Source organism: Neomonachus schauinslandi, chromosome 3 (assembly GCF_002201575.2).
Source record: "Neomonachus schauinslandi chromosome 3, ASM220157v2, whole genome shotgun sequence".
Taxonomy (NCBI): Eukaryota; Metazoa; Chordata; class Mammalia; order Carnivora; family Phocidae; genus Neomonachus; species Neomonachus schauinslandi.
This window is the reverse complement of record NC_058405.1, coordinates 116,370,301-116,396,770: the sequence shown is the minus strand read 5'-3', so window position 1 is coordinate 116,396,770 and position 26,470 is coordinate 116,370,301. Positions and strand designations below refer to the sequence as shown.

Sequence of the window (26,470 nt, the reverse complement as noted above, 5' to 3'; positions counted from 1 at the left end):
CCTCATTTTCACTGACCTCCCTATCAGACATTTAGAGATCATTTTCTGCCCAATGAAGTCATTCTGAATATGTGTCACTATTCCTTTAAATTAATGGGAGCAGGTCTAATGAGGTCCCGAAACAATTCGGTCTCTCTGGTGACTCAGGGCAACTTCCCAGAGACATGAATCTTGGAGAGAATGCTCTCAGATTCCAGAGGAAAAACCAAGGGAATAAAGTACTGAATGGAGGGATTGTGAACTAATGCTGGGACCACTGAAGTACAGGACCTAAATGCTGGCTGTCCCAAGAACCTTTCTTCCCCACTTTGGGCAAGGCAGAGCTTTGGGGCTCTGGATGCCTGGTCACAAAAGATGGTTTCCCAGAGGCAGATAACAACCCTGAGTCCAATTTTTGGAACACCTGGCTATTTGTAGGGGGGAAAAAAAAATGGGAGATGAATATTTAGGGATTTTTTTTTTTGTTTGAGGTCTCAAGATTTTTAAGGAAATCCTGTCTTTGAGAGGTCATTTTGACCAAAACCTTGCAGGGAAACTAATACCACCAAATTTCTCAGACCCTGTTCATCAACTTTGAGAACTGTCTGCTATCCTGTCAAGCACTGAATTCAAACTAAAATGTTACCCTAGCATTTGAAGATGAGACACTGTCTTGGAGGGAGTTGCCAATCAGAATTCACAGGATTCTGTGGATATGGAAAAAAAAACATCACAAAACCAACGGGAGATCAAAACCAAACAGAAATGACTCTAAGCACTTGTATTAATTGTATGCACCAGTAGTTATATGCACATGAAATAATAAAGTTCTAAGTCAAACCAGTGTAATAGGCAGACAAAACTAAGCAATTTCTACAAATACCTCTTAAGAAACCTATACAAAACATGTGCTGTTTAGTACTACGGTAACACCTGCCATCTGAGCCACCTACTTCATGTGCAGCAATGAACTTGCTGAGCAGCAGGTGGTGAGCAGCTCAACCTGCCTGGCACTGGCAGCAGGAGCCACAGGGAAAGAAGGTGTTTTAAAAGCCTTTCGGAATGACTGAGTGAGCTCCAAACCATCGACTTACTCTAGTAAGAAATGACAAGGCAAGTCAAACCCGAATTTTTGCCTCCAGAAAAAAGAGAATGGCAAGGCCAGCAAAGAAAACCCAGGGAAGCAACGGTCTTGGAATCTTCCTGAGTACAGATGAGATACACAGGAATTTTTCTTGCCAGGCACATGTTGATTGCCTGACATACACGTAACGCTTGTTAAGGTTCTGGTTAGAGTCATGCTGTGCTGTCCTTAAACCACTACTCATTGTAAGAGGGTTTAAAAAGGAAGCTATAGTAATTTTGAACTAGTTCCTCATGGTTAGGAATACAACAGACAAGTTGGACTACATCAAACTAAAAAGCTTCTGCACAGAAAGGAAACAGAGTGAAAAGGTAACCTATAAAATAGAAGAAAATATTTGCAAACCATTAATACCCAAAACATATAAGGAACTCCACTACTCAACAACAAAACAAAACAAAAAAAAACATATAACCCAATTAAAGAACAGGTGAAGGACCTGAATAGACATTTCTCCAAAGAAGACATATAAATGACTGATGGTATCTAAAAAGATGCTGAACATCACTAATCATCAAGGACATGCAAATCAAAACCACAATGTGACATATCACCTCACTGCATCAGGATGGCTGTTACCAAAAAAAAAAAAAAAAAAAAAACAGAAAACAAGCGATAACAAGTGCTGGCAATGATATGGAGAAAGTGAAACCCTTATGCACTGTTGGGGGGGAATATAAATTACGCAGATACTATGGGAAAAAGTATGGAGTTCCTCAAAAAAATAAAAATAGCACTACCATATGATCTAGCAACCTCACTTCTGGGCATTTATCCAAAAGAATTGAAATCAAAATCTCAAAGAGATATCTGCACACATGTATTCCCGGCAGCATTGTATATAAGAGCCAAGATGTGAAAACAATCTAAATGTCCATCAACAGATGAATGGAGAAAGAAACTGTGGTTAAATAAAGAAATAGTAATTAGGTGACATGGCAGAGGTGTTGGCTAATGCTATTGTAATCATAAGGCAGTATACAAATTTTTTCAAATCAACAGGTTGTACATCTAAAACTTACACATTATAGCTCAATAAAAAATAAAAATTACATATTCTCACACACACACAAAATATTAAGTCATGAAAGACAAAGAAAGGATGAGGAGCTGTTCAAGTTAAAGGACACTACACAGACACAACTACTAAACACAATAAATGATCCTTACAGAGTGTGGATAGAGTTTTTAAAAAAAATGAAATGGAAGGCAGTGGGATAACTGATGAAACTCTCAGACTGGGCTAAGAAACAGTGTCAATATTAAAACAGTCTTATTTTGATAACTGTACCATGGTTATGTAAGAGTGTGTCCTTGTCTTAGGAAATCTACACTAAAATTAGGTGTAAAAGGACACAATTCCGTAACCTGCTTTCAAATGATTAGAAAGGGTGTATGTTTACAAAGCAAATGTGTAAACAGTAAAGTAAATGGACAAAATGTGAATTTTTGAATCTGTATTAAGAGTGTAAGGGTGATCACTGTAATCTTATAATTTTTAAAAATTTTAAATGTTATCAGGATGCCTGGGTGGCTCAAGTCGGTTAAGCGTCTGCCTGCTGCTCAGGTCATGATCTCAGGGTCCTGGGATGGAGTCTGGAACCGGGCTCCTTGCTCAGCAGGGAGCCTGCTTTTCCCTCTGCCTGCCGCTCCCCCTGCTTGTGCTCACACTCTCTGACAGATAAATAAAATCTTTCAAAAAAAATAAACGATATCAAAATAAAAAGTGAAAAGGAAACATGCATTTATCTAATGGAATATTATTTAGTCTTTAAAAAAAAAAAAGGAAATCCTGCAATGTGTACCAATATGGATTAACCTTGAGAATGTCCTGCTAAGTGAAATAAGCCAGGCCCAGAAGGACAAATGCTGCATGAGCCTATTTAAAGGTATCTACAACAGTCCAACTCTTAGAAGCAGAGAATAGAAAGGTGGTTGCCACAGGTTGAGTGGAGGGGGAACACTGGGAATTGTTAATCAATGGGTATAACGTTTCAGTTATACAAGATGAGTAAGTTCTAGAGATCTGCTGTACAACATTGTGCCAATAGTTACCAATACCATACTGTACGCTTAAAAATTTGTTAGGAGGGTAAGATATCATGTTAAGTGTTCTTACCACAATAAAAAAAATAAAAGGAGATGGGGCTCCAGGAGATGGGTGGCTCAGTCGGTTAAGTGTCCAACTCTTGGTTTCGGCTCAGGTCATGATCTCAGGGTCCTGAGATCAAGCCCTGTGTTGGGTTCTGCACTCAACATGGGGTCTGCTTAAGACTCCATCTCCCTCTCTCTTTGACCCCCCATCTCTAAAATAAATGTAAAAAATAAAAATAAAATAAATAAAAATTTAAAAGGGGGGGGTACCTGGGTGGCTCAGTTGGTTAAGCCACTGCCTTTGGCTCTGGTCATGATCCTGGAGTCCCAGGATCGAGTCCCACATCGGGCTCCCTGCTCAGCAGGGAGTCTGCATCTGCCTCTGACCCTCCCGCCTCCCATGTGCTCTCTCTGTCTCTCTCTCTCTCTCATTCTCTCTCTCTCAAATAAATATCTTTAAAAAAATAAATGTTTTTTAAAAATAAAAAAAATAAGAGGGGTATATTAAAAAGAAGAGGTGATAACCATAAGAATGAAGGATACGAAGCATGTCCATGATAATTCTGGAAATACAGGAAAAAGAACACTACTTCTGAACAAAAGCTAGATGTAATCAACAATGGATATGTTCGGAGATCTACATCTGCAAAGCACCAAGCACTTAGTAAACACCAAAATGGAAGCTACTGCTCACCCAGTGATACTCTGAAATAAGCCTGATCAGCAATCTATTGTTTTAACAACATATCCATATTTCTAGACATTGACATCCTCTTGTGTGTGGGTTGTGGACAGGTCTGCCTCTCCCTGTGACCTTGTACTCTCCACAAGTTCTCCCTCTTTTTGTTTGAGGTCTCAAGATTTTTTTTCTATTGGCTCTATCACTAGATATGGATAACAATATATTACTGCAGAACCTTGAATGAGTAGTTCCTGAACTGACCTAAACCAGACTTTCCCAGAGTCTGGCAAAAAATGTTTTTCAAAAGTCTATAGACCTTTCTTGCCAATACTTGTGAAGTTTGTACGAAGTCCTAATGGCAACAGGAAAAAGGAAAGGTATATTTTTTCTCTTAAAAAAGTATTTTCAGTCTAACTATTCAAATATCAAACTACTATCTACCTATAAATAAACAACAGTAATTAGAACTTCCTTGGAAGCTTAAGGTAAGGGTTTAACTCAACTGGGATGCAATGCCAACTGGATATTCACATAATTTGGCATAATTTTACTAGTCTTTTATGGTTCCAAGGTCTGGCCTTAATATAACTTTACCAAGATTTGGGGTTTTAGGTTTCCTCTGTTACCCTTCAGACATGACATCACTTGGGCATATTTCTTCTATCAATTAAACTCATAAAATATGCGATGCTGAAAAAAATGAAGCAAGCACTTTCTGACGGTCTCCACAGCCAAAAGAAACAGAGCTCAAAGAGTTGAATTCAGACAGTTCAAAGTGGAGGTAAAGAGAGAAAGGGAAACAGAGGATGGGGAAGGCAGAGGGAGATAGACACACAAACCTCCTAATTAATTTTATTAGTTATTGAAATTTTCCGTTTGTCTACATTTCCCATCACAGGACCAGCTAACAACTAGAACAGAACCTATGAATCAAAATATTTCCATATATACTTTTTGAACAGAATAAGTGAACAAACAGGCTGCCAACCCATCATATGAATGGAGAGCCAGTATTTGTCTGAATTTTCTGATTTTTCATTATATTCCCTTTGACAAAGGCATTTGCTATTGAGTTGCTAATTAATCTGTATATATCCCTATGTGAGGCATGTTCAAGGAAACCATCTATCTCCTGTGACCTTTAAATAGAAATATTTCTATGTTTATCCCAAATTAGCCCCTCTTTTTCACAAACCTTCAATAGATCATTGCCAATGAGCTAAAATGACCATTCCTTAGCCTGGCCTTCAAAATATTACATAAACTGGCTCTAAACTGCTTCCAGCCAGACTCATCTATTCATTGTTTCCTAAACAAACCATGTGGTCTTAGCACTGAGCCACTGCTCATTACCCTCTCCCTCCTTCCCCCTCTTCCATAGCCCCTCCTCCAGGTCTTACTCACAGCTCTTCACAGCCAGACCACATCATGAATCTCCCCTAGGTTTTATTGTCACTCTAGCCTTGAAAGCTCCATACTTTGGTTTTGGTTAGACTCAGGACACTTAGCATACGCCAGCGTGCAAGAACACACATACACATGTTTTCTCAATCAAATCATAAAAATACTTGACATAGGAGTCAGAAGACTGATTCTAAATCCTGGCTCTATCACTAGATATGGATAACTTCTCTGAGCCTTGGCGTCCTCATCTGGAAAATGGGGCTAATAATCCTTGAATACCTCCCAAAAGACTTCATAAAGATGTGTCCTTTATCAGCCACAGATCTTATGCAAATAGTGTAATGATCTTTTTTTTTTTTTAAGATTTTATTTATTTATTCATGACAGAGAGAGAGAGAGAGGCAGAGGCAGAGAGAGAAGCAGGTTCTCCGCTGAGCAGGGAGCTTGATGTGGGGCTCAATCTCAGGACCCCGGGATCATGACCTGAGCCGAAGGCAGACGCTTAACCAACTGAGCCACCCAGGCGCCCCAGTTTAAGGATCTTTCTGTATGTTATAAGTCTTGCTGATGAAGGTACTGGACCACAGCTGTAGGAAGTTCCAGAGTCATCTTCCATTTTTCTCTCAATCCTATGTGGTTAACATTGACTAACTACTCACTATTGAGCCAAGTTCTTTACAGGAATTAATTTAATCTCCTAACATGTGTGGCAGGTCCCAGAGCCTATCATCTCTACCAACCAGAGTACCTGTGAGACAGATCCTCAACAATGCATTGGCCAGATGACTTCCCTATCATAGCCTCTCTCAGTTGGAGAGCCTCTCCCTTGGAGAAAAGACCCAATGAAGAGATGGAACAAGTGAAATCCATGTTTCTCATAGTGGGAAATGCTTGACAAATATGCCTGTATGGTGCACCACAAGCTATAATTAAAGCTGTCACCATTTTCACCAGCAGGGCCGTTAAAACAAGCTCCCAGCTGAAAAGCTGAAATGTACATTCTTAACCCAAGTACAGTTTTCTTTTTACAACTTCAAATAAACAAATACAAAAATCTGAAACACAACAAACCCAACACCTTCAGTTGTTTCTGCTTACAGAATGTGCTGAAAAGTAAAACTGAAAGTCTGTAGTTGCAGATTATTTTTACAGAGTCTGCAAATTTAGAAAGTCTTTATTTTATAGATAATTACTGCATTTTCTGGAACCTCAGATCTTCAGGACAAAAGTCTATCAGGTTAAAGAGTTTCTTCAACATCTCTCTTCCCTCAGAAACAATATTCAGGTGTTACCTATAATGACTATCTTCTTATTCTTTTCTCTCCCACTCCTTTACTCTTACCCTTTTTTTTTTTTGCCTTTTTACCTTACTTTTTCACCTTTATTCTTTACTTTCCTTTTCTCTCTTTCTAAATTCAGTGTTAATAAAAATTTCAGTCAGTATCTGTCATCTTATCTCATGAAGAGAGAACTCAAACTTTGAGAAAAAATTTTTAATATATTTTTCTATGTAGTTTCCCCCCCTGTAAATTGGACCTTATGGAAATAGATTAGATTTCTCAATATCTGTCCATATGGAAAGTTAGAATACAAGGAGTTAAGAAGAAGGAACACATGTAGAACAAAATAAAGATTACAACTCTCAATACTGAAGACTATCAAGGATCTGAGTTGATTTTGTCTAACGTGGGGGGCAGAAAAGGGAAGAGAATAGAGAACAGTGATCATTTTAGAAATTATATCCCTAATTTATATAAACTGGACAATGAACAGAATTGAGTTCTCCTTGTTGTGAATCAAAGTAAAAAGTGCTTTAGCTTCCAACTATACAATTCACAGATCTTTTTTATCTCATACTATAGTGGTTTAAAGTTAAGAGGTTACATGATTTTCTTCCCCCAACAATTAAAATTGAAGGTAAAATGCTACTGTTGAAATAAAAGAACTCTGAAGAGCTTCCGAGAGCTCCAGTCTTCTAGAATACTGCTTACTTTATAAGCAAACTGGTACAGATTTAGTGTTCCCATATATCTACATAAAATCAGGAACACTGCTGTGAACACAAGCATTTATCGCAATCAAGCCTAATCAAATTATGGGCCAATGGTGCACATACGGAAATCGGTCTGCAGGAACTAGGTAACTCCTTGGAGAGTAAGGTCTTAGCACAATGCCTCACCGACAAACCTCATCCAACTAATCATATCCGAGAACCCTTCCAGATTCCAACTTTGCTATTTCTACTAACGATTCTCTCTCTCTTCTAATCAATCAAATGCAAAATTTTCTCTTTACCACTATGACCACCAAGTCACTTCCGGAACATCTTCTTACTTGGCTTTTGCTCTGTTTTTCAGGTACCACCTGCAGAGGTCCAAGCAATAGCAATCTTTTTCTCCAATCAACATCCAGTACATTCCCCAGACTCTACACACCTGAAAAGATCAGCCACCTCATGTGACTTCCCATTCCACTGCCTACCAGATAAAAACCAAACTCCAAAATTCAAGGTTCTTTATTATGTGGCCTCTCCCTGATTCACAAGTATATACTACATGTATTTTAGGTCAGTTCTAAAACATCATAAAAACAAAAATTTGAGAAAAGCTCACTCATAATCTCCCCTTTGGTTAAAAAAAAAAGTCACTTTTTTCATTTAATAAGCTTCCCCCCTTCAATGTCTTCCCATCTGCAAATAGGTAACAATGAAATTGTATAAATACAGAACTTTTTGTCTTACTCCTGTCATTTGTTTAGGAAACACTTTTTCCTATTTCTGTGTTAACTTGTTTTGTAATAGTTAGATTGACCAGCTATACTGACCAGCACATTGATCAAGGTCTCCACTAGATCCTCTGGCATCTTTGTGTGAAGTAGAAAAAGGCACATCTTCGAGAAGGATTTGCAAAAGCCCCTCCTGCAGGGTACAACCCCCATAAAGACACGTGGACACCCTGATATTAAAACAGGCTCTTTATGAAGGAGAAAAAAATCATCCTGTGCAGGATAACATGGCTTGGAAGTTGGAGTCAGGCCAGCTCACTTCATATCCTACCTCCTATACTCGCTGTTTGATCCCAGGCAAGTTGCTTAACCACTAGAGACCTCAGTTTCTTTGCAGGGATAACAGTCGTCATATCTCGTAAAACCACTGTGAGCGGTAAATCACCGAAGGCCCTTAGAACAGTGCCTGGCACACAGTAGACGCTCAATGTTTTCCTCCCCAATAAAAATTATATCAATGTTATCTACATCTCTGTGCCTATTTTTAAGATTTTATTTATTTGACAGAGAGAGAGACAGCGAGAGAGGGAACACAAGCAGGGGGGAGTGGAAGAGGGAGAAGCAGGTTTCCTGCTGAGCAGGGAGCCCAACACAGGGCTCGATCCCAGGACCCTGGGATCATGACCTGAGCCGAAGGCAGACGCTTAACGACTGAGCCACCCAGGCTCTCCTCTGTGCCTATTTTTAAATTACTTTAAAAAATTAGTCCCATGGGGGGAAAAATGCTTATCAACAAGCATTTAAATTTGAACTCTTCATCTCTTCATGTAAATTCACTAAAGATAGAGGTGGTCAATAGAATGATGACTATTCAGGAAATGTCATTCCTTTAAGATAATAATCTCAAGAAAAACAATGAAATTTGTTCTGGGGGATCTCAAGAATAAATACTAATAGAAGTTAACATCTTAGAGGAAACGTGGGTGTTGGTTTCCTCACCACACTGGGAAGGGTCAATCGGGGTGACCCTCAAGGCCTACCAGCTTTGGATGTATATGACCCAATCTCGCCATTAAATCACCCTCTACCTCATCACAAAGCTCCTGCTCCAGAAAGGACAGGTTCTTCTCTCTTTCCCAAACATGCCTGACCTTTGATGTAAGCTTTTGCTCATCTCATGCTTCTTCACTTTACTCCCACCAGAAGCACTTTCCTCACCCCGAACGTCAACTCTGGTGTCACCCAAAGTCCCAGTTAAAATCTGACCCCTTCTTACAGGCTCTCAGTGCTCCATGGATTTCTTTAAAAACTCAAAACATTTATTTATTGTCTATGTCACTCCTTAATTTAAGTCTAATGGCATGAAGTAATCATTCTTAAAAATTAAAAAATTACTTTCTCTTATATCTGAATACAACCTTTGTCTTCAAAAACCTAGCATGTACACATGTGCATATACAGCATCATTTATTTTAGCTCGACCTATAGCCACGTTAACAGAAATCTTAACTGAAGGCACACAAGACTCTAAGCTTACAAGACCACACAATTCCGGTCTCTACTGCATCAATATCAACATTTTTACCACTGGCCAAGCTGACAAATTCATGTAATACAGCATTTAATAGGTGATATAACTGAAGGTGAATGTCATGTCCTAAAATTTTTACTAACTAATCCATTTTAAATAGTTAAAAAATAAAGTCTGAATACAAAGAGGAGAGTGTGCGTCAACATTACAATTTTCTTTAAAAACGGTGTTTTTCTTTAATCAAGCCCCATTTATAAAGTGTTTTAAATTTCTTGAAATCTCATTTCCTCTTCCAAGTTTAACTAACACTTTTTACCAAGTGATAGAGGATAAGATAACTCAATCTACATTATCATCTGGAGATTAAGACAAGGAACTAAAAATCTACATTTGAATAAAGACATATTCCCATCAAACAAAGCTACCAGAATAAGCTACAGAACATGAACACCCTTCTATGCTTTCCCAAAAAATTGCAACATGAATACAATACACCTTAGAGGGTCAAATTCTTAAACTGAGGAATCACAATATGATAACAGAGTGCATCGAAGTTTAAAAGGCAGTGGGTTTCATTCCAGTACGGGTGATGGGAAGCCATTGAGATTATCGTATTATAAAATGGGGAGCAGTCGTGATACCCTGCCACCATGCACGACGAGCTCTCGTGGGCGTCATGTTCACCCGTGACTTACGAGATGTTCCGGTTTGAAGCCTCATCATCAGTGTGTAAACTGAAGCTGCTCCAGAGGCAACAGGGAGAGAAGCAGCTCTGGTGGCATTTGAACTGAAGATACTCAGGCAGAGAAACCCATCTGGTGGTGGTGTAAGGAATGAATGGAACCGGAGGAAGAGGAGACAGTAGGATGAGAAAGGACAAAGTAGAGGAGGCGAAGACAAGCAGAAAGGAGATGGCAGAATGGAAAAGAAGGACAATGAAAAGAAAGCCAAAAAGTGAAGGAAGTGTGGGGAGCAGAGAAAGAAAGGGGAGAGAAGGAGGAGGAGGAAGAGAAAAAAAATGTAAACAATCTTTGGGTATATGAAAAGCAACATGTACCATATGCCTGTACTTCTGATTGCTGTTTGTTTTTTTAAGTCACAGATGCTATCAAATGACCAAATACAGAATTAGAATCCAGGCACAAATCCATGAACCACAAGAGCTGGAATATCACTGATATACATTGTTTAAAAACAAAAAGTCTAAACTTCAGGTCAATAAGGGGGCATGAAAGTTACTGCCACATTGATTCTCTTCAGTTACTAGAACCCATGATGGAAGAATCAAAGGAAACCCAAATGTTCCATTCCTCAGCCCGAAACTGTTCAAACACAAGACAGAAGAATGTGATGTTGGTTTCTTAGCTGGTCATCTTCTAGCACATCTGCCAACCAAAAAGGTCAGATAATTGCTGAGTTTCTCAGAAGAGCATTTCCATCATGTCTATCTTTACACTTTGGGCCTATTTTTCCAATTTGAAATGAATTCTGGCGAGTTCTACCTTGAGCCAACAGTCAAGCAAGTCAGGCTGGACACGGATGTCCCAGTACTATGCCTTCTAGAGTGCAGGACTACAGTTCTCCTCAAATCGAAGATATTCCCATATTTTATTGACTCTTCCACAAACAATGTGCTCTCAATGAACAGTCTTCAATAATTCAAAATTAGGCCTAATGAATTATTAATCAGAAAAATGAATCCTTATTGAGGTGGTAGCTGGCCAATAGGTGATACATTCCAGGTAAGAAATGATAAAAAAGCAAATTAAAATGTGCTTTGTAATTAAATTCCTTACACATAATTATATCTATACTAATGGTAAGAATTTCCATTTCACATACAAAGGTCATTAATGGAATTCTTCACACACGACTGGCCTTTCTTCAACTTCTAAATCAGCCTTGTCCACATGTAAAGTTGATGCAGGCTAGCTAGTTATAGAGCTCTTGGCCTGTTGCAAATACCACGAGACGGACTGAGACACTGCTCTTCATTATTATTAAACCATTCAAAACCCATTAATATTTTTGGCATTTCCAAACATGGAAAATCTGAATGGTTGATTGGAAGCATCATATTCAAATATCAAACCCTTCGGCAAAACTGAACTTCATTATCAAGATATTAACTTTCTATGACCAAAACCCAAGTCAAAGAGACAAGAGGTAATTAAAAGACTAATAATATGAAAATTCTGCAAGCCACATTTTCACTGATTTACAACTTGATACATGGACCCTACTACCAATGACCCAATACCTATGGGAATCTTCAACACTGACCCGAACATCCACTTGCCAGATCAAGCCTGAAGTGACATAAATATTTCAAGCTATGAAGAATAAGCAACAGTGGGGAAGGGGGGCTAATTAATAAAATGTTTATTCAACTATTTATGAACTTGCTCTGGATGTCATCTCTATGTTGACAGGCAGGAGTTCTGATTTACCCACCCATGTATCCTAACTCTAAGTACAGTGCCTGGCAAATTATGGAAGCTCAAAAATATTTTTCAGTGAATGAATGACTGTAGGTATGAGTGAATAAACAATCTCAGTGATATTATACCCATTAGTCGTACAGGCGGTCAGCACCCATCCTTCCTTAGCATGGTGGCATTTCAGCCATGAAAGACTAGAGAAGAAGCCTTAGGAAGAAACAAAAGGTTGACAACTGAGCACACTTAACCAAAGGAACACTGCCTAAAAGCATTTAATTAATAAAAATGATGACTACAGCATTTTGCACCTCTAAGAACACATCCCACAGAACACATGCCTGAGTTACCACTGGAAGAAGGGAGGGGAGAAGAGAATGAAGAGTCAACAAGGAATCCCTGAGATCCTCAAATCTCAAGAGGTGCTGCCTCTACCCAGAAAACAGAGCCTAAACCACAAAGTCAGTATCTCCCTGGTTTCGAAAACTTGTCTATGGAGTCTGCTGCGCTCTATCATTTGGCAGCAGAATTCTCTTTCTGCACCAAATGAAGGGCTGGTGTTTCCCAAAAACTATTTAAACCTGTAGAGTATTGCCCAAGAGATGATCCCATGAACTCCCGAAGAAACTTTCCATTTGCATCGTTGCAGATATAAGTGCTGTGTGGAAAGATACAGCACTGCGTAGCCCAGGATCATCAACAGAAGCGAGGCACTCTGCGATCCCAGTGTCGCCTACCGAACGCGCCTCCCTCCTGGTTCCCGGAACTCACCGCAGCGCAGAATGTCTTCCTGAGCGGGACACACTGTTGCCCACGGGGGAGGGCAGGTTGCTCCCTCTGTGCAGATCCTCGATGGACCTACTCCAGGGCTTTGATTTGTCCACCGAGCTCTCCACAGTGTTTTCCACGCTTTCGAAATCAAAACTAAAACAAAAGAGAAATGCCACTGAAGACTTAAAAAGTGGACAGTCACACAAATACACGGATGTGCGTAACTGGCTCCTTCCTATGATGCATCCGCGCCCAATAATGAGCAGTCCTTGCAAACAAAGAAAACCGAAAAAGCAATGCAAAAAGAATTTCCACGGACTCAGAGTTAGCTTCGAAAATCCAAAATGACAAAGACTGGGCAAGGCAAAAGAAGAGTCGAACTACAAGGAAAAAATAAATAGTACTGTATTATTTGTATTTTACTACAAGGCTTACTAACTTACCAATGGCTAACACTGCTATGGTGAAAGGGGAAGGAAAGATCTTACAGCTGTCTTCATTTTGCTTTAACAAGTCAATATGTAGGCTTATACTAATTTATTCCTACCCATCAATTTTCACTGAACATCTTCTCCTAGTGTGTTGGCAAGTGTACTTTTCCAACCATATGTGATACATTACTTGCAAAGTTATGGATTTGCTTTGATTTTGGAATCTCTTCCCAATGTGGTGCTCTTTAAAGGAGGACTGGTGTTTCTCTGACATTTTTTGAGGTTATTACTCACGTTGACCATGTCAGAATAAATGGTAAGTTAAGTTGCTCATTCTTGTATAATTTTAGGAACAAAATTTTTAAACAGCCAGGCCTTTGTGTTCTGTGCATTTTCCCCTCCCAAAGACAGGAGCTCTGCCTTCTAAAAAAAAAAAAAAATATATATATATATATATATATTTTTTTTTATCAGTTGTTTCTACCTCTAGTTCCACCCAGCAACACCTGATCAGACAGAGAATAAACAGAAGGCAGCTATAATTAATACCAGATGGAAAATCTGGGCAGCTATCTCAGAAGAGACAGTAACAATACATATTGGCAATAACAAGAATGACTCTTTATAAGGGTACCATCGCCAAAATAAAATATTTTGTTAGAACCGTCATCTGTAAACTAGGCGATGCTGTCCCTCTATTAAATACTAATCCAGGCGGCAGCCACTGAGGATCATCAGTGAATGCATCTGGCAATTTTGTCATGCCTTTGGATGCAGGAAGCAGAGCTGAATAGGAAAGAGGTGGGATTGAGTAATCAAATCCTTAAACACTAAAAATAGAAGACTACAACTGATAATCAGAGAAGGTAAGCCGAGGGGGCACCCCAAGATCACCCATGTCATCAACATTCTCGCCAAGTCACTCTGCAGCCCCCCCACGTCGTTCGGCTATCCCACAGGCTTATGCTCCTCTCAGGTCGCCCACCCCATGGAGCAGAAGGAGGAAACGCACACCTTGGTGAAGATCCTGTTTTAGGAACAGAGCATGAGCCTGTTGGTGCACATTACCTGGGCTAGGACAGTAAGAAATTTTTCAGCCCGTTAGTTTCAAGAAAGAACATAAATTATGTCTCTATATATAATTTGCTAAATTAAACAACACAAAACCAAAACTAATAAGCAGAGAATATAAAGGTAATGCCAAAAAAAAAAAAAAAAGTAGAGAAGGAAACCAAAGCTCCGAGTTCTGATCTGCTGGGTTTGATCTTACACCACACCTAGAATTCCCTCATGGTAGCACTGCCCTTTCCCCTTGGTCTGAGGTGAGGGTACGTCTGGGAAAACTGGGTGCACAAGCTCTACTGTGATGTAGGTAAAAGGTTAATTACAGCCGACATGTAATACATAGCATGCCATCCTTTTCCATTACAAATGAAGTCTCTTAGCTCTTCCTTAATTCCATAACTTTTCCTCCAGATTTTAAACTATGCAGCAGGGTAATATTATCGTGTTTTGGCATATAATATGAAGTGTGAGAGAGGTTAGCAGTTTTTGACACAACGGACATAGATAAGAAACAACCTTTGGAAGAATATGCTATAAAAACTAGGACTGTATTTCAGAGGACAATTTCTTAGAAAGATAAGAACTTGTCTATCGGTGTTTCTTACTCTATTCCATATCATATACAGGAGATCTCAAACCTGAAACTGATCCAGTCAGTTTCAGTTTATACTGTAATTTTTGCATCCACTAAAAAGGAGTAATTACAGCTTCCTCCTCATGAATTCTCAAGGAAGTGCTGAGGATTATAACATCTGGTTAAGTCTTAGAACTTCTTTGGAGTGATGCAATATGAAAAACAAGTTACTGCTTTTAAAAGAAGCATTGAGGGGAGAAAAAACACCACCTGGGCCCAAATGTCTTCCGGTCAAATTAAAAATACAGTATTACTTCCTCAATCTGTGTGTGTGTGTGTGTGTGTGTGTGTGTGTGTGTGTGTGTGTGAGAGAGAGAGAGAGAGAGAGAGAGAGAGAGAGAGAGAAAGAGAGAGAGAATCTGTGGATACTGCAATATTCTTTGACTGAAGAAGGAAATTTCTGTTGTAAAGCATTCCAGAAGCCTAGCAAATGGGACAATTTTATGAATTAACAAAAAACAAGGTTAAGTAAATTGATTTTCTTTCCTGCTCTGCTGCAATTTTTCCCCTTCACCTTACGAAGGGGAAGTCAAAACAATACAAATACATATAAAGTAGAAAAAGGAAAGCCTCTTGTTTACTCTTTCTTCCAATCCCACTTGATTTGGTTTATTTGCAATCATTTTCTCTGCATTTACTAGCACATACAAATATACACATACATATACATATATAGAATTTTTTTTTAACAAAAAGAAAGTTATTTTCTGTGTCTTGCTTTATTCACTCAAAAATATAGCATACACCTCTTTCAGCGACTGCCAGGGTATTCTACCATATGGATATATGTAACCTGAGCACTAAAGCACTTTTTAAAATAAGGACTCTACTCTAAGGGTGATTTTTACTCCCCTGTTTTATTTGCCTTAAAAACATTTCTAATAATGATTATATGATTTGCTTTTAGTTACTTGAGTAGAAACACGCCTCCTTAAACCTTACCACATCTGCTTCTGGGTTTCCCCCCTCAGTGCTGTATGTAATTTTGCCACTCACTTCCATCTTCTATGACCACATGAAATTCAAAAGCCAACAAGCCAAGTTTTACTTACGTGACCGCGTACTGCGCAAACGATAGATATTCCACTAGAACATCAAGACCTCTGTTTTCTTCGTTCAGAAACTCTCTGACCCATCTGTTAAAAAATAAACACCATTATTACAGAGGTTCATCACACACTCTGCCATGAGAGAGCCCAGTGAACACTGTTACTGTTCTGCCAGAAACATTCACCAAAAGGAGTAATGGAGGAAGGCCCAGACTCCATCACACCTAATAGAAACTTTTCCATAGAGCAACTAAAATGCCACAGCATTTTGGGGCACCTGGGTGGTGTAGTCGGTTAAGCGTCTGACTCTTGGTTTCAGCTCAGGTCATGATCTCAGGGTCGTGGGATGGAGCCCCAGGACAGGCTCTGCGCTCAGCGGGGAGTCTGCTCCAAGACTCTCTCCCCCTCTGCTCCCTCCACTCCCCACCCACTCTCTCCCTAAAATAAATCAATCTTTCCCAAAAACCCACAATTTCAACATGCAAGAAGAAGGGGCAAAAGGTATATACGTGTTGCCCTTGCATTTTACTACTTAGGAGACTTAAGATAACGTGTAAGAAGTATTCTAAAAAAGGAACTTGCTAAATGTACATTTTCCACCACCACTGACCCACAGCCTGTTAAAGGAGCCAAGACTGCACAGGGAATGCGGCAGGCCCGGGACGTGACGATATATGCAGTGAAATCCAGGCGTGATTCCAAATCCACATTCAACTCCTTCTTGGCACACTAAGCCATAGAAAACACTCAACTAGCCAATGAGAAACCAGTGTTTAGGGGCTCCTGGAAATTCAATAGGGATAATGCTTTGCTTAATTTTTTCCATGAATGTTAAAACCTCTTAAAAACTTGCAGGCACCACGTAACATTGGCAAAGCCAAGACATGACATATCATGTTTTTTTTTTTTTTAATTCATTTTAAATAGTATCACCTTGCCTATGAATGGTGGGTTTGAATGCAGTTCACTGAGAATTTTTACTGGTTTTCATTCGCACTTCATAATAGTGGTCAAACCGAACCTTCAGGTATTGAAGATAAACACCTGTTAGCCCCCATTACAGATTTCCTCCAGGGCATTCCTCTTCAAAGAATGTATGATACCTGATTAAACCTTCTCTAGGTTTGAAAACTTCAATAAATAATAAGTCAAAAGGTCTGCTACCATCACAGAAATGGAATTTGAGGTACATCCACCAAATGCATTCCAAAACTGGTTGCTTTCCTCGGTAAGCACCAAGGGGGGGGGGGGAAAAAAAAGGCTGATAGCTACTGTGGAAGCCGGTTTTGTAAACTATTAGAACACAATCGAATTTTAACTTTAAGGCTGAGCAACCGCTCAAAATCTTTGTCTTAAAGGAAGAAAAAAATCTGGTGGACTCAGGATGCCTGTTTTAAAATTCTTTTGGGGGCTCTTTCTCCTTTGTTTTTGTTTGTTCGTTTGTTTTACCCGCAAGCTCATTCTTTCTTGTAATTCTATCATCTCCATGATGCAAACTCAGGCTTGCAGGTAATCCCAGGGGCAGCAAAGCAGGAAAAGCAGACAGCTTATCTCTTTATTTTCCCCCACGTGCCTCAGGCAGGCTATCACAAAATGTAGGCACCCAACACAGCCACAGGGAAGCAAATAACTTTTAATTTAAAAAAGACCTAGAGTGGCAAGTGAAAGAACCACCTGTCGGGCCTCTCAAGAGCTGGTCACTGGTCCCACTGAAACTTCCCTTCCAGACCACCACATACACCAGCTCCCGGCATCTGCCCCGGGATACTTTCAGCTGATTAATTTTAATTATTCTCCCTATACCACTAGATCTCAGGAGGCATGGGACATTTTTAAGTGCTAATAACTAGAGGCCTAGAAAGAGTAAAATGAATGAATGAATGAATGAATGAATTTTCTTTTTATAACTGGTAGGAGACTAAAGAAAGGCTGGCACTCACTATGAAAACTCATGGACTAGCTGCTCTTGAAACTCAAGCCTCTTAACGGCTTCTCTAAGGCTTCTCCGTGGGTCTGGCCTGTGGGCTCTGGCCGCACCACTGAAAGTGGCCCTCAGCTCAGTGGCAGGTGTGCAGCAGGCCTCCCTGGGGCTGGGCATGGAGGTATTCATTTTAGAATGCAAAGACACCCTCCGCTCCAGAGTCTTCAGAGCCATCTCAGTTCTACGTTTTCTAGTCCAGTGGCTCATAAAAACACTCCTGTAGGAGCTGAGAACCACCACCATTGTAATGCCTTCGGTTGACTTCCCAGACACGCAGCCTCTAAACAGTAGAGATGTCCGGGACACCCCATGGACCTGCCATTTAACCACCAGCGCCTCCAACTCAGGGAGTTTAACCACAAAGTAGATAGGAGGCAAATGACTCACAGATAAGAAAATCCAAAAAAAAAAAAAAAAAAAAAAGGAAGGGGGGGCAGGAAGAGCCAAGTACATCCAGAGCCACAATTGTCTTGACTCCAAATGCTAATGTGCATATATTTTGATTCAGGGATAAAGACTATCATTAGCTTCTCTTTCTTCAGCTCAGTGCCCTCATAGGCTCCTCCACCCTCACTTGCTGACTGAGCGTAAGTGCCTTAAACACAACTTTCAAAGGGCAGGAACAAGCCACACGGTCCCTAACAAGGCAGCTGGAGTGTGACATGTCCTGCCTCTGAGAAGTTTGATTTCACACAGCTAACCCTCTTTTTCTAAGCCCCGAGATGCTCCCTGGGTCTTTGATCTGGCCCAGACACCCCTAGGTGATCTAGGAAAGAGTAAGATAAAAACCCACCATGGTTGACCACCTTATCCCCTCTGTCAAATGATACCAGGCTAGCATAGTCATTGCAGCAAAAAGTCTATGGGTTTACAGGGAAAACAAAGCCTTCACATTTCCCCCCGTCCCCTCAATCCCTGTCCCCGCCACACTTGGGATATTCTGTGTGGGAGAGAACAGAGGTGAGAGTCAACTTCCGGGGAAAGGAAACCAATATAGACAGAAAATGGGTGAAGATGAAAAATGGGCAACTTTCAAAGCTGTATCTTTAAAAGCATATAAAAAAATGGATGTCCCATTATGCAGATTTATGCAGGTGATCATGCAATGACATATCATAAATTTAGGGTTCCTCTAGTAACTTATTTCCATTTTTCACTTCTGTGCATGCTACACACACTTTTTTACATATTGCCAATACGCACACCATTCCAAATTGGATGCTGATAGGTTTTGGGAACTAGAATTATTTCTGATTCCAACAGCACGCATCACTTACTGAGTACCCCACAGATTCAGGGTAATTACCATATGTTGTAAATTTGAATTAGGCAAATTCCAAATCAGCTGCTCAGGAGCTGGAAGAAACCATGATGATGAAAAATAGCTCCGGAAAAAAAATCTTGTTCAAGGAAGGGATCTAAGTGCAGACGCAAAAGGCACTGTTTTATTGTCGACAGGTCAAAGCTGTTTCAGAGCTGCTGGCTTCTCTCTCCCCCCACCCACCGCCAATTTAGAATCTCACTGTTCTGATCTAGAAAATGAAGTCTCAAGGGACCTTTCTGGCTCCAAATTTCTAAGATCAAACAAAGCAGACCCAAGATCACAAGATAAAGGAACAAGGGGTGAACTCCCTTTCTCTGTCTCCTTAGAGAGGTGCTTCTAACACAGGGTGGAAACCGCAGTTGCTGAAAAATCACGAAAAGAAAATCTCAAGAAGCAAGAGAAAGAAAGTAAGCATCCCCCAGATTCAGCATAAACTACCAAATCTATTCTGCAAGACAGCATCACAAGATGGTTCTCAGTGCAGCTCACACATCAGCAGGGGGCCCTGAGACCCTCTGAGGGGTTTGTGAAGTTACAACGATTTTCATAAAAATATTAAGATAGTAGTGGCTTTTCACAGTGCTGGAACCTGCACGGATAGTACAAAAGGAATGGTGGATAAAACTGCAGCTGACGAAAACTACACCTCTTTATTGTGTTCTCACCCCAAGCACTTGCAAGGCAAACAAAAAGTCAGCTTCACTTGAAACAGTCCTTAATGAAGCAATGAAAATTATGGATTTTTATTAACGCCTGTCCCTTGAGTTTACATCTTTTAAATTTTCTATGTGACAAAATGGAAAGCCCAAATAAAGCACTTCTGCTGCCTACCCTAGTACCACAGTTGTCTCCAGGAAAAGCACCTGTGCAGTTGTTTGAGTCACAGACTGAACGAGTTTTTTGGTTTTTTGGGTTTTTTTTTTGGTTTGTGTGTTTTTCGGGTTATTTTTTTTTTTACATATGAAATAGAAAATGACTAACAACTGTGGTTATTCTGTTTGGTGTTTGGCAGACATTTTCTCAAAAGTGAATGAAGTGAGCCTGTTGTTTCAAGGAAAACAACTGACAGTATTTGTTGTCCATGATAAAATTTGAGGTTTCTACCAAAAAAAATGAAAATTTTGGAACACTTGCTTTGACCACCACAAGCTTGACAACTTCCCAATACTTAAAGGATATTCAGATGAGACTGGTAATTATTAATGAATGCAACTGTTTTTATATTGTAGAATAAAATGTCTCAATTCTTGAAAGATCAGAATAATTCAGTGAAACAATATTTTCCAAATGACCAATTCATGATGTTACCCAAAATTACGCCTGGGTAGAAAGACCTATTCAATTTTCAAAACAGCACAGTGAGTTTTAGTTTAACAAAGTACAAAAGCTCATTGATACCGTTTCAGATTCTACATTGCAAGTAACTCTAAGAAATTACCGCTCCTTGAAGGATGGTGTACTATCAAAGAAGAATATCCACAACAATCTGAAAAGGTTATTTAAAAACTACTTTTTTCAAGTGATGTATGTATGTAAGGCCAGGTTTTCTTCATATACATCTTCACATACATATACAACATATTACAACAAATCAAATGCAGACAAAGAAATCAGAATCCATCTGCCTTCTATTAACCAGACATTAAAGAGATTTGTAAAAATGCCCCCCTTGTCACTAATTTTCCTTCTTGCTTTGGAAAATATTTTTCACAAAATATGTTGTCTGTGCTATGTTTATTATTTTGTATTTATATATTTACATTATTTACTTTAAAATAAATACTAAAATTTATTGAATAAGGAAAGTTAACATCTATCAGTTTAAATTTCCAATATGGTAAACATTAAGAGAAAAAAACCCACATAAACAAAAGCATATTAGGGTTCAAAATAATTTGAGAGAGTAAAGGAGTCCTGAAATCAAAAAAATTTAGTAACTCCCAGTTTAGATAACATCTGAACAATCTCAGTGCTTCTCAGTTATGTGGACTGGAGCGAGATAATTAATAGGTGACTCAGTTTCCTCATCTATAAAACATGGGCTCAGAGGTAAAGGCCAATAATAAAAAGATTTTTGTAAGAAATAACACACTGAACATGTTTAATAAATGATAAGATTGTAATCTTGAGGATTTCTAAGAATCAACATCTAAGAATGAATTAATCATAGGGTAGCTTGATACACACATACCCCAAACATGTTGTATACCTGTTAAAACCAGCCTTACTCTTCTGTCTCTTATTTTTTGGCCTGGCACAGCACCAGGTCACCGAGATACTGGGAAATGCAGGAGGGAAGACAGACCTTCACTGAGAGTTTCCAGGCTCCTTCCCCTTTGTACAAACCTTGTCCCTGCCAACTGGCACATTCCTCCCACAACCTCAGGCCCATTCTCTCAGCTCCAATGAGATAAAGTGAAATGAACATCTTTCAGAACTTCTACGTTCTCGCATTCAGGATGAAAAGCAATTTTCTATCATAATGGAGAGTTTTATTAAAATAAAGTACCTGGAAGGAGAGAGAAACTATACCTCAGTGCCATGGAATAAAGCCCATAAACCTATCCAGCTCACCACCATCACCACCCCTTGAATCTTATCAGCCTGACATACAAAATATCACGACATCGGCCCACGCACACCGCACAGCCAATGTGTTCTCACAGGGCTTGGCTCCTTTCAAGTCCCTTCAAGGGCTTGGATTAGTCATAATCTAATTCTTCTCTTTTATTATAGTTCCTAAGAGTAAGTGAATAAGACTTTTTCTAGTCCAATTCTTATTTCAATTTGGCTCAAAGAAAATTAATTTTCTTTCTCAGAACACTGCTCCATTTACAGAGTTTTAGGCTTATATCAATACTCAGAACAAACTCTTTGCTTGACAAAGCTGTAGCTTGGAATGTTATGCTCAGCAAAGCCCCAGACTTTAAGCTTAAAACACAAGCGTGTGCCAATAATAACTTCTTCAGGACAAGTAGATATTTAAATGTAATTCTTCCTCTTAATTTCTGGGAATCACAATCTCCTAGGTGTCAGGGTCATTTCAGACAGAGAAAGTAACAATCTCTGTATGGAATTCCTTAGAGATACATACTATTGAATTATTATTATTTTCAACAAGCCTAACAACAATAGTTATCATATTTTGAGTAATTACTACGTATTAGACCCTATATTAGGTCTTTTATAAATTATCTCATTTAACCTTGCAACATTCCTATTGGCAAATATTATTATCCTCATTTTATAGATGAGAAGTTAACTTAGGTCACATGGTAAATAAATACAAAGAATTTATGCACTTTATCTAAGTAATTTATTTAATAACTAATCAAGAGCATGGCAAAAATCTGAACCACAATCTCTCTTTCCATAAAATAAATGGGCACCCAATTACCATTCTATTATGGTACCTCAAGAAAGTACAATAAAATCTATGAATCTCTTAGATAGCCCACTGCATTCCAAGAATTCCTCACTGTAGTAATTGATTATTTTCACACTACTGAGTAATTCAGAAGATTTCCCAATCAAACGAGGTCAAGCGTGTTAGTTTCCATCGGAGTTAGAGTCCAGTGCAGGCTTGCTTAGGTTTTCAGGACAGTCGAGATAGGTCAAAACCCTGGTGCGTGGTTTCCTTCCATATAAGGCCATGCTAATAAATGCTTGCATACAACCAGACAATGCACCTCCATGAATGTTTCTGCTGCTAAAGCCAAAGCTTGCAGAAAGTCTTGCACATAGGTGGTAGACAAAGGGAAACTTCAGATGCTAAAGATGAAAGAAATGTGAGAATCGTTCAACATGCCTATAGCATCCGAAACAGCACACCACTCCGATTGCTTACAGATTTGCACTGGCTCCCTCCCAACCAGGGCTCTTCTATTCAGCCAACTCTGTATTGGAAATGACTGTCTTGCTTTGGTATGTGATGGTCAATTTCATGTTATTTCAGCAATGCTTGAAGAAATTCTCCTCGACAATTCGTAGAAACCCTGGCTGCAGCTCATTCCACCATCGTAAGAAGTGCCAACAACATGGGTTTGGGCCTTACCAAACGGAATCTAGTTCCTGATCCCCAAATATTGGAAAGTATTTGAATTTCCCAAGCTTGGATGCCCAACTGTATTAAATCACCACCATTTTCATCCCCAAAAGACAGGCCTCATTGCTCTGATCCCAGAGCCCTGATTACCTTACTTCCTTTCCAGGGAAGAACTGCCAGATTTAACTACATAAGAAAAAGAACACAGCATTTTGAACCCCAGCACCTGGGCTGTACAGCGTGGACTTCACAGGAGCCACTCACCTTCTCTGGTCCTGAATGCTTTTCATCTGTAAAAGGAGGAACTGGGGAATCCTTAATTTCTCTTCCAGTTCTAAAATCATGTTCTAAAATCATGATTCTATGATCTACTGTTTGACAGCCCATTTTCTCAAAGTGATTATCAACTACAGAAATCACTTATTTTCCAACTACTTCATTCTCAAGGGGACATTATGTGCAAAGTTATCCTTTAGGAAATGAACATTCTCACCCAAGCTTCATCACATATCAATCAGCCTTGCATATCCACAATTTAAAAAAGCTTATTCTGAAATAACTGTGCAAATTAACCATTTTATTGGCTTATACCTAACACAGTCTGAAGTGGAAGTAAACTATTATTTATGTAGTATATTTATTTTACAGAATAATCTTTAAAACTATACTGTAACATACAAAACTTCATTTCCAATAGACCTGCAAAGAGTGTCACAGGAGAAAGTTCTGAAGGATCTAAAATCTACAGTCTTCCCACTGTTAAATTCAAAGAAAGTGCAGAGAGGCTAAATCACTTGCTCGATGTTCAATAGGTACTTTAGGAAGAACTAAAGCTATAAAATAGGAGATCTGGTATCCTTCTGCCATGGAGATAAACCATGTTATTCTAAGGTACTGTACAATTATGCTCTTCTAGGAATAAGGGAGAATGTAATAAAGTTGTGCTTGCTAGAGGCAAGCCACATGAAAAACTCTTAGAAATGCTTAGCGCTGAGATCCCCCAAACTTTACTTTCTGGAGTGGATTTACACTCCCGGTCCTAAAAATTGGGGGATGCAGGACAAAGAGACTCAGAACAACTAAGTGCAATGAGGGGTGTAAGAGGACATCACTCCCGCTTCTCTTCCCTTCTGGAACTGAGGGAAGGACAATGAAGCTGCTTCAACTAATGAGCTCGGAGAACCCCAGTGACAGCTAAGAGATCCTCCAGTATCTCAGAGTTCATTACTTGTTGGGAGTTCCTGATGTGCCAGGAATGGTTACGCACCCAAGAGACCAAGCACTATCACTGCATCCAAGCAAAGAATTTTAGGATTGTTATAAGAGCCCAAATCAAAGACTGTTCTGCTTCTACTGATAATTGTACAGTGAGCAATTCAAGTACCAACAAATGTTCCACCCATCTAAACCTCAGTCTCTTAACTTTTAATGATCAGCAAGGAAGCTTAATTCTTTGGATATGATTCAGTCACTTTGTAAAGTGTCCAAAAGCCTTAAAGCTAAAATGTTAAATAGGCAAACTTACCCAATATGGTTGGTTCTTAAAGAAATTTCCAGTTCTCTTAGCACTTGTGTGGATTCCTGAACACGCCGTCTGAATTTCTAGAATTCAAGAACACATATTCTCACAAAACATATTTTATCAACTGCTGTAAGTGCCATTTGTAATGTTTACCCCAATATGAAAATATCTCTGCTTTTAAAGTGGGCTTCTCTCTAAGTGAAATAAGCCAATCAGAGAAAGACAATTTTCATATGATCTCGTGGATATGTGGAATTTAAGAAACAAAACAGAGGATCATAGGGGAAGAGAGGAAAAAATAAAACAAGACAGAATCAGAGAGGGAGACAAACCATAAGAGACTCTTAATCACAGGAAACAAACTGAGGGTTGCTGGAGGGGAGGGGATGGAGGAATGTGGTAACTGGATGATGGACATTAAGGAGGGCATACGATATAATGAACACTGGGTGTTAACAGAAGACTGATGAATCACTGACCTCTACCTCTGAAACCAACAATACATTATACGTTAATTAACTGAATTTAAATTAAAAATGTTAAATTAAATAAATAAATAAATAAATAAAGTGGGCTTCTCTCACCTTTCTTTTTGCAAAGGACACAAATTGTTCTTATCATGAAAATCAGCTTCTAAGAAAGGACTGGGAAAAATTTATTTCATGTACTAGGTGTCTTTGAGTAAGTAGACTATTTCTCCTTGCCCTACAACAATATTCACCAATATGCCTAAGTGTTGGGGTCCCTAAGACTCCCCCGGTCCCAGTTTCAATGATTTGCTAAGACTTCCTCCTAGGACTTGGCATATAGTTGTTGTTACGGCTAAGATTTATTACAGCAAAGATATACAAGGCACAATCAACAAAGGGAAAGGTGCATGGGGTGAAGTCCAGAAGAAACCAGATACAAGCTTGCAATAGTCTCCTTTCTTAGAAGCTGATTTTCACGGTAAGAACAATTTGTGTCCTTTGCAAGAGGAATCACAATGATAGTATCTGTGAAATGCTGTCCACCGGGGAAGCTCATTAGAGACTCAGTGCCCTGGGTTTTTACTGGGGACTGGTCATTCTGGCATTCTCTGCCTAGCACACACCAAAAGTCCAGACTGCCTGCAAGCAAAAAGGCATTCAGCATACACCATATTGTTGGCACAATGAATCATTCTTATCAGGGAAAGGTATGAACTCTCCTGAAATGCAAGTTCTCAGTTGCCAACAAAGAGCCACCCTGGCAAGCTGGCCTTTCTAAGGTAGCCATCTCAGGACTGCTATGTTAATTATTTTCTGCAGAATCATGTTAGCATTTCCCAAAAATAAGCATTCAGAGTTACCTCTGCCCATGAGCCTTTATTTGGAAGGTCCCTCCTACTTTCAGAATGCCCTTCCTCATTCCCTGGCCCATCAAAATTCCACCAATCCTTCCAGAACTCCCTCAGGCCTTTCTTTCTTCAACGAATCCCCCTCTGGCAGTGAATGTATGCTTCTCTATCCTCTCAACTCTAAATGACCCCCACGTATCACTGGGTCATGATGCACATCAGTTCTCAGGAACACAATTTCTTCCAGAAACATTTATTTATAGTAACTGAAGTTTTAGGCCACTCTGGAAGTGGGACATTTGATGGGCCATGCCTTCTAAGAAGAGCTCTACGC

General features: G+C 39.4%; 1 protein-coding gene across 4 annotated transcripts in view; it reads right to left on the bottom strand.

The window, feature by feature from the left end:
• Positions 1-26,470, bottom strand: part of FMNL2 (formin like 2) — a 303,778-nt gene that overhangs the window by 72,768 nt on the left and 204,540 nt on the right. For all 4 annotated transcript variants that reach the window (XM_044913291.1, XM_021703351.1, XM_044913290.1 and 1 more), the window contains exons 4-6: positions 24,822-24,898; positions 15,950-16,033; positions 12,768-12,920 (exon numbers count right to left, since the gene is read on the bottom strand). In XM_044913291.1, the coding sequence (XP_044769226.1) occupies positions 12,768-12,920; positions 15,950-16,033; positions 24,822-24,898 (314 nt within the window). The remainder of the gene's footprint in view (positions 1-12,767; positions 12,921-15,949; positions 16,034-24,821; positions 24,899-26,470) is intronic.